At 44.3% G+C, this 9953-nt stretch overlaps 1 protein-coding gene across 1 annotated transcript in view; it reads left to right on the top strand.

The window, feature by feature from the left end:
* The first annotated feature begins 678 nt into the window (after window positions 1-678).
* Window positions 679-9953, top strand: part of LOC138373639 (serine/arginine repetitive matrix protein 2-like) — a 38075-nt gene continuing 28800 nt past the window's right edge. Inside the window, exon 1 of the mRNA XM_069339978.1 lies at window positions 679-882. Within this exon, the coding sequence (XP_069196079.1) occupies window positions 679-882 (204 nt within the window). The remainder of the gene's footprint in view (window positions 883-9953) is intronic.

Genomic DNA, 9953 nt, shown 5'->3' with positions numbered 1-9953 from the left:
AGGCATTTCAATTTATCAATTGCAGAATAATATCACAATGTTCGTTAAACAGCTTGGTTATCTTACCTTGAGGTGTTTCCGGGCCTTAGCGTCCCCGCGGCCCGGTCGCCGACCAGGCCTCCTGGTTGCCGGACTGGTCAACCAGTCTCTTGGACTGTTTGACGCGGCTGCTCGCAGCCTGACGTATGAGTCACAGCCTGGTTGATCAGGTATCCTTTGGAGGTATTTTTCAAGTACTCTCTTGAACACTGTGAGGGGTCGGCCAGTTATGCCCCTTGTGCCATAGGACAGACATGTGCAAGTTGTATGTAAAGGGCTTATGCAGACATAGGGCTGCATAAGCCCTTTACATACAACTTTACATATAAGCCCAGGTAGCTCAACAGTACTACTGATATATAGTACACAAGACACACACACACACTCGCTCCTTTACATACACCCTTTACATATAAGCCCTTATGCAGGGCTTATGCAGTTGGTAATAAGAAAGAATTAGAATGCAGTTACCAACATCCCAATTGTTTTTTTTTTAATATGCTTAGGAGAGGTGAGTGTCGATTTGGTTCAACATGAAGGTTTTTCCATCCTGACATGTGCCAAAACTCACTCGAGGACAGACAATGCTATGACTTCAGCTGCCCACACTTTCGTGTGAAAGGCACAGGACGCTGCATAATGAGTGGCAAGCAGGATAATGAATTTGGAGGAAACTCAATAAAAATTTTATTCCAAGCCAAAAGAGATTTCAAAAGGAGCAGCATAGAGAATGGGGTGGAACTGGATGCCAGACTCACGTGCATACCAGAATCACAGATACAATTACACGCCAAAAAGGAACTACAAGTACCTCAGACAACTGCCCTACAACAATCAGCACTGGTCAGAACAAACTCAATATGTCCACACATAATGGACCTGCCCAAAAAAGTCTCCCAGTCAAACAATCCCAAATAGAGTAACCTCATTCATCTTTGCCAACATACAAGGACTAAAAACAAGAACAAACAACAAAGTACAATTCGTAAATGACTTCCCCACAGAGTCAAATGCATTATTTGGAGCTTTCACAGAAACCCCCATACAGGGGTATTCTTGGACAGTGAGATCTGGATACCAAAATGAATTTTGTAGTACCATCTCAAATGGTGCTGTCCAACGTCATGATTTACTACAAAAAAACAAGAAAACGGCCAACCCACTCACGAAGAACTCTGTTCATTACACCTGTTAGTCTAACATTTGAACCTATCACGAGAGCAGCTCTTTCTGAATTATTTATATTATATTATATATATATATATATATATATATATGTCGTACCTAATAGCCAGAACGCACTTCTCAGCCTACTATTCAAGGCCCGATTTGCCTAATAAGCCAAGTTTTCATGAATTAATGTTTTTTCGTCTACCTAACCTAACCTAGCTTTTTTTGGCTACCTAACCTAACCTTACCTATAAATATAGGTTAGGTTAGGTTAGGTAGCGTTGGTTAGGTTCGGTCATATATCTACGTTAATTTTAACTCCAATAAAAAAAATTGACCTCATACATAGAGAAAAGGGTTGCTTTATCATTTCATAAGAAAAAAATTATAGTAAATATATTAATTCAGGAAAACTTGGCTTATTAGGCAAATCGGGCCTTGAATAGTAGGCTGAGAAGTGAGTTCTGGCTACTAGGTACGACATTATATATATATATATATATATATATATATATATATATATATATATATATATATGTCGTACCTAGTAGCCAGAACGCACTTTTATGCCTACTATGCAAGGCCCGATTTGCCTAATAAGCCAAGTTTTCCTGAATTAATATATTTTCTCTATTTTTTTCCTTATGAAATCATAAAGCTACCCATTTCATTATGTATGAGGTCAATTTTTTTTTATTGGAGTTAAAATTAACGTAGATATATGACCGAACCTAACCAACCCTACCTAACCTAACCTAACCTATCTTTAGAGGTTAGGTTAGGTGAGGTAGCCGAAAAAGTTAGGATAGGTTAGGTTAGGTAGGTTAGGTTGTCGAAAAACAATTAATTCAGGAAAACTTGGCTTATTAGGCAAATCGGGCCTTGCATAGTAGGCATAAAAGTGCGTTCTGGCTACTAGGTACGACATATATATATATATATATATATATATATATATTAATGTTCGGCAACACCATTTGAGATGGCACACAAAAATCAGCATGAAAATTACATCGGCTGAAGATATAGGAAAACTTCAAGCTGATATTAATAAAGTTTTCGACTGGGCATCAGAAAAAAAACATGATGTTTACCAGTGATAAATTCTAGGTACTCGGGTACGGTAAAAATGAGGACCTTAAACATAATACAGAGTACAAAACACAATCAAATCTGCCCATAGTAGGAAAACAGCACGTAAAGGTTTCAAGAATAATGATGTCCGACGACCTAACGTTTAGGGAGCATAACCAAGCAAATATTGCGTCAGCCAGAAAAATGATAGGATGGATTACGAGAACTTTCAAATCCAGGGATCCCATCACAATGGTTGTACTCTTCAAGTCACTTGTGTTGTCCCGTCTTGAGTACTGCTCAGTACTCACTTCCCCCTTCAGAGCAGGAGAGATTGCTGAAACAGAGGAAGTACAGAGAACATATACGGCACGCATAGACGCGATAAAGCACCTAAAGTATTAGGATCATCTCAAAGCTCTCCAAATGTACTCGCTGGAAAGGAGACGAGAGAGATAGAGATCAAATAATACACACGTGGAAAATACTGGAGGGCCAGGTCCCAAATCTACACAGTAAAATGACAACTTACTAAAGTGAACGGTATGGAAGAAAATGCAGAACAGAACGAGTAAAGAGCAGAGGTGCCATAGGCACAATCAGAGAACACTGTATAAACATCAGAGGTCCGCGGTTGTTCAACATCCTCCCAGCGAGTATGAGAAATCTTGCCGGAACAACAGTGGACATCTTCAAGAGAAAACTAGACATTTTCTTCAAGAAATACCGGACCAACCGGGCTGTGGTGGATATGTGGGCCTGCGGGCCGCTGCAAGCAACAGCCTGGTGGACCAAATTATCACAAGTCAAGTCTGGCCTCGGGCCGGGCTTGGGGAGTAGAAGTCCCAGAACCCCATCAACCAGGCATCAAGCAGGTATGGTATCCATACAGGAGAGTTTGAATCTCTTGCTCCAAGCATCAATTATATTATTTTCCGGAAGATGAGAGGAAATGTCACCACTGTGGAGAAATGCCCGATAGACCACTGAAACATTATTAAAGACAGTGCACAGTTACAACCACAACAGACCACTGGAACATTATCTAACACTGTGCACAGATACAAACCCAATAAGATTTCAACGTAAATTCAGCAGAATAGAAGTTGTTAAACACATGGGCCAAAATCTTACTGAAGCGACCATACGAGTCATAAATACTCATACTCCATCTAAGTAACACAGAATCAAGTAACACTTAGTGGACCAGCCAGAGGCTTAGTGCCCGCGCACAAAAATATCCCTAGCCCCCCCCCCCCACACAAAAAAATAAATATTTATGATTAAAGTTGCAACATTCGTAGTATCTATTTTGCATGTTGGGTTTTCAACGTTACAGCCGCGTAAACAAACGTCGCCATCGTCATTACGCGTAGTAACAATTGTCCAACGGGGAAATATAACAAATCTGGCTGATGTTGCTGGACACAAATGGTTTTGGCTGTGATTTACTGACCCATCCATCATGGAGGACAAACGTCATTACTTGGCCGGCCCGTACTACTGCCCCCCCCCCCTCCGCCTTCTCCCTCCCTCCCTTTCCCTTCCCCACCCCTCTCACACACACACACACACACACACACACACACACACACACACACACACACACACACACACACACACCTCGTAGTTAGGGGCCTCGTAGCCTGGTGGATAGCGCGCAGGACTCGTAATTCTGTGGCGCGGGTTCGATTCCCGCTCGAGGCAGAAACAAATGGGCAAAGTTTCTTTCACCCTAAGTGCCCCTGTTACCTAGCAGTAAATAGGAACCTGGGAGTTAGTCAGCTGTCACGGGCTGCTTCCTGGGGTGTGTGTGTGTGTGTGTGTGGTGTGGGGAAAAAAAAGAATAAGTAGTTAGTAAACAGTTGATTGACAGTTGAGAGGCGGGCCGAAAGAGCAAAGCTCAACCCCCGAAAAAACACAACACAACACAACTAGTAAACACACACAGCTGGTAGCTGAGCGAGCGGGCAACGCGCAGGACTCTTAGTTTCTTTCACCCTGAAGGCCCTGTTACCTAGCAGTAAATAGGTACCTGGGAGTTAGACAGCTGTTACGGGCTGCTTGCTGGTGTGTGTGTGTGTGTGTGTGTTTGTGTACTCACCTAGTTGTGCTTGCGGGGGTTGAGCTCTGGCTCTTTGGTCCCGCCTCTCAACTGTCAATCAACAGGTGTACAGGTTCCTGAGCCTATTGGGCTCTACCATATCTACACTTGAAACTGTGTATGGAGTCAGCCTCCACCACATCACTTCCTAATGCATTCCATTTGTCAACCACTCTGACACTAAATAAGTTCTTTCTAATATCTCTGTGGCTCATTTGGGCACTCAGTTTCCACCTGTGTCCACTAGTGCGTGTGCCCCTTGTGTTAAACAGCCTGTCTTTATCAACCCTGTCAATTCCCTTGAGGATCTTGAATGTGGTGATCATGTCCCCCCTAACTCTTCTGTCTTCCAACGAAGTGAGGTTTAATTCCCGTAGTCTCTCCTCGTAGCTCATACCTCTCAGCTCGGGTACTAGTCTGGTGGCAAACCTTTCAACCTTTTCCATTTTAGTCTTATGCTTGACTAGATATGGACTCCATGCTGGTGCCGCATACTCCAGGATTGGTCTGACATATGTGGTATATAATGTTCTGAAAGATTCCTTAAACAAGTTTCTAAAGGCCGTTCTTATGTTAGCCAACCTGGCATATGCTGCTGCTGTTATCCTCTTGATGTGAGCATCAGGGGACAGGTCTGGCGTGATATCAACCCCCAGGTCTTTCTCTCTCTCGGACTCTTGAAGTATTTCATCTCCCAAGTGATACCTTGTATCTGGTCTCCTGCTTCCTACCCCTATCTTCATTACATTACATTTGTTTGGATTAAACTCTAACAGCCATTTGTTAGACCATTCCTGCAGCTTGTCCAGGTCTTCTTGAAGCCTCAAGCTGTCCTCCTCTGTCTTAATCCTTCTCATAATTTTGGCGTCGTCAGCAAACATTGAGAGGAATGAGTCTATACCCTCTGGGAGATCATTTACGTATATCAGAAACAGGATAGGTCCAAGTACAGAGCCCTGTGGGACTCCACTGGTGACTTCACGCCAGTCTGAGGTCTCACCCCTCACTGTAACTCTCTGATTCCTATTGTTTAGGTACTCCCTTATCCACTGGAGCGCCCTACCAGTTACTCCTGCCTGTTTCTCTAGCTTATGCATCAACCTTTTATGGGGTACTGTGTCAAAGGCTTTCCGACAGTCCAAAAAATTGCAGTCCGCCCACCCTTCTCTTTCTTGTTTAATCTTTGTCACCTGATCGTAGAGTTCTATTAAACCTGTAAGGCAAGATTTATCCTCCCTGAACCCATGTTGATGGGTTGTCACGAAGTCTCTTCTCTCCAGATGTGTTACTAGGTTTTTTCTCACAATCTTCTCCATCACCTTGCATGGTATACAAGTTAAGGACACTGGCCTGTAGTTCAGTGCCTCTTGTCTGTCACCCTTTTTGTATATTGGTACTACATTAGCAGTCTTCCATATTTCTGGTAGGTCCCCCGTTTCCAGTGACCTACTATACACTATGGAGAGTGGTAGGCAAAGTGCTCCTACACACTCTTTCAATACCCATGGCGAGATTCCATCCGGCCCAACAGCTTTTCTCACATCCAGCTCCAATAGGTGCTTCTTGACCTCATCTCTTGTAATTTCGAACCTATCCAAGGTTACCTGGTTTGCTGCCACCTCTTCTAGCGCCGCGACATCTCCCTGTTCTATTGTAAAGACCTCCTGGAACCTTTTGTTGAGTTCTTCACACACCTCTTTGTCATTCTCTGTGTACCTGTCCTCGCCCACCCTAAATTTCATCACCTGTTCCTTCACTGTTGTTTTCCTCCTTATGTGACTGTGTAGTAGCTTGGGTTCGGTCTTGGCTTTATTAGCTATATCATTTTCATACCTTTTCTCAGCTGCTCTTCTCACACTGACATACTCGTTCCTGGTTCTCCGGTATCTCTCTCTACTTTCTGGTGTTCTGTTATTACGGAAGTTCCTCCATGCCCTTTTGTTTTGCTCCTTTGCTTTCATACATTCCTTATTAAACCACGGATTCTTCCTTTGCTTCTCTGTTTTTTCCTGTCGGGCTGGGACAAACCTGCTTACAGCCTCCTGACATTTTTGGGTGACATAGTCCATCATGTCTTGTACGGACTTGGTTCCGAGTTCTGTGTCCCAATGTATATCCCATAGGAATTTATTAATTTCCTCATAGTTTCCCTTTCGGTACGCCAGCCCTTTGGTTCCCAGTTCTTTTTTTGGGGGTGATAATTCCCAGCTCAACCAGGTACTCAAAGCTCAATACACTGTGGTCACTCATTCCCAAGGGGGCTTCCAACTTAACTTCCCTTATATCCGACTCATTTAGGGTAAATATCAGATCAAGCAAGGCTGGTTCATCCCCTCCTCTCATTCTTGTCGGTCCCTTGACGTGTTGACTTAGAAAGTTTCTTGTTGCCACATCCAGCAGCTTAGCTCTCCATGTGTCTGGGCCTCCATGTGGGTCTCTGTTCCCCCAATCTATCTTCCCATGGTTGAAGTCTCCCATGATTAGAAGTCTGGATCCGTTCCTGCTAGCCACAGAAGCTGCTCTCTCTATTATATTGATGGTGGCCAAGTTGTTTCTATCATATTCCTGTCTGGGTCTTCTGTCATTTGGTGGGGGGTTATATATGACTACTATTATAATTTTCTGTCCTCCAGTTGCTATGGTGCCTGAAATGTAGTCACTGAAACCTTCACAGTTCTGAATTACCATCTCTTCGAAACTCCAACCTTCTCAACCTTCAAGCTCAAGATCAAGAGCTCAAACCCCGCAAGCACAACTAGGTGAATACACACACAAGAGACTAGTGCACAAGCTGGAGATGCAGGCAGGAGTGAAAGGGAAGGTACTCCACTGGATAAGAGAGTACCTAAGCAACAGAAGACAGTGAGTCACTGTGAGGGGTGAGGTCTCAGATTAGCGAGACGTCACAAGTAGAGTCCCGCAGGGTTCAGTCCATGGACCTATACTGTTCCTGATACATGTAAATGATTTCCCAGAGGGAATAGACTCGTTCCTCTCATTGTTTGCTGATGATGCCAAAATTATGAGGAGGATTAAGTCAGTGGAAGATAGTATGAGGCTACAAGATGACCTGGACAAATTGAAGGAATGGTCCAACAAACGGCTACTAAAGTTAAATCCAAGTAAATGTAAGGTAATGAAAATAGGCGGAGGAAATAGGAGGCCAGACACTGGATACCGAATGGGGGACGAAGTCCTTCATGAAACGGCCAGAGAAAGATCTGAGTTGATATCACACCAAACCTGTCTCCTGAAGCCCACATCAAAAGAATAACATCAACGGCGAATGCAAGGCTGGCTAACATCAGGACTGCCTTCAGGAACCTATGAAAGGAATCCTTCAGAGCCCTGAATACCACGTATGTAAGACCAATCCTGCAGTATGCGGCCTCAGCAGTGAATGGGTACCTCGTTGTTAAAACGATTTGGCGGGTCGTATTCCTGGGAAAAAATAGGATTAAGGACCTGCCGGAAACCCTATGCGTGCTGATGGCTCTACAAGAATGTAAGAACTTGTTATCTTGAGGTTATCTTGAGATGATTTCAGGGCTTTATAGTGTCCCCGCGGCCCGGTCCTCGACCAGGCCTCCACCCCCAGGAAGCAGCCCGTGACAGCTGACTAACACCCAGGTACCTATTTTACTGCTAGGTAACAGGGGCATAGGGTGAAAGAAACTCTACCCATTGTTTCTCGCCGATGCCCGGGATCGAACCCGGGACCACAGGATCACAAATCCAGTGTGCTGTCCGCTCGGCCGACCGGCTCCCTTGTACGTATAAATAAAATAAAAAATGAGATATATGCCAAATTTCGGGGCTTAGCGTCCCCGCGGCCCGGCCCTCGACCAGGCCTAATTTTTGTTACACCTGACGGGCGCCTGACAGCTGGGTGGACAGCGCTTCGGATTCGTAGTCCTGAGGTCCCGGGTTCGGTCCCCGGTGGAAGCGGAGACAAATGGGGCAAAATGTTTGTTTCATCCTGATGCCCCTGTTACCTAGCAGTAAATAGGTACCTGGGAGTTAGACAGCTGCTACGGGCTGCTTCCTGGGGGTGTGTGTAACAAAAAGGAAGCCTGGTCGAGGACCGGGCCGTGGGGACGTTAAGCCCCGAAATCATCTCAAGATAACCTCAAGATATATACGCCGCCATGTGATTTGTTACGCACCCCCTCCCCCCCCTCCATGTGTTACACATGTGATTCATACTTCAGGCTGCGAGCAGCCGCGTCCAACAGCCTGGTTGATCAGTCCAGCAACGAGGAGGCCTGGTCTAGGACCGGGCCGCTAAGCCCCGAAAACACCTCAAGGTAACCTCAAAGTAAGGTAACCCGGAGGAAGCAGCCTGTAGCAGCTGTCTAACTCCCAGGTACCTATTTTCTACTTGGTAACAGGGTCCATCAGGGAGAAAGAAACTCTGCCCATTTCTTTCCACTTCCACCGGGGATCGAACTCGGAACTTAAGGACTACGAATCTGAAGTGCTGTCCACTCAGCTGCCAGGCCCCTACGAACACATTCATACCAACACAGAGATGCAGGACCAGAAAACAGCATTGGTTTAACATAAAGTGTGGGAGCGCCAGAGAGGAAAAGACAATGTTTGGTATGTTTGGCCTCAATATAGAAAGAGGCCAAACAGACCAGCTCTACAAACAAGCAAGAAACAATTACACCACAGTGAAAAGAGAGGCAGAAAAGAAAGGTATAGCGGACAAATGTAAAACGGATCCAGGCCTTTTCTATAAATTCATTAAAATCAAGCTGCAGCAGGTAAAAGTTAAGAGATTGATTGATTGAGATTGAGAACGGGGAACAGGACTACTGAGAATGAAAAAGAAATGTGTGAAACGCTAAATGAACAGTTCCAAAGTGTGTTTGTACAAAATGAGGATTTCAGAGAGCGGGACTCAATACGAATTCCAGAGCACACCATAGAATACATAGAGGTATCTCAGTGGAAAAATTACTCAAGGGGCTGGGATGAAATAAAGCAGTTGGACCTGATGGAGTTTCACCTTGGGTGCTGCGAGAATGTGCAACTCAACTGAGCATTCCACTCCAATTAATATTCCAGACATCCTTGTGTACAGGAACCTTAGTAGATATATGGAAAAAGGTAAACATAGTACCAATATATAAAAATGGTAGTCGGGAGGAACCTCTAAGTTATAGACCCGATCATTAACAAGCGTGGTAGTCAAAACACTAGGAACAATAAATAGTTATAATAATAACTATTTATTATTAACATTAACATTAAAAAATATAAGAAATAATAGTTAAAGCCAGATGGGTTGACCACCTAGAGAGTAATGACATAATAACAGACACACAATATGGTTCTCGAACAGGAAGATCCTGTGTAACACATCTACTTAACTTTTATGATAGAGCCACAGAGATACTACAGGAAGAGGTGGTTGGGTTGACTGTGTCTCTCTGGACCTAAACAAGGCTTTTGACAGAGTCCCACACAAGAGGCTGTTATGGGAACTGGAACATGCTGGAGGGGTGACAGGGAGACTTCTGACATAGGTGAATAACTTCCTAACTGACAGACAGATGAG

This window comes from Procambarus clarkii, chromosome 43, assembly GCF_040958095.1.
Source record: "Procambarus clarkii isolate CNS0578487 chromosome 43, FALCON_Pclarkii_2.0, whole genome shotgun sequence".
Lineage (NCBI taxonomy): Eukaryota > Metazoa > Arthropoda > Malacostraca > Decapoda > Cambaridae > Procambarus > Procambarus clarkii.
The sequence above is the reverse complement of the archived record's forward strand: the minus strand, read 5'-3'. Positions and strand labels throughout refer to the sequence as shown.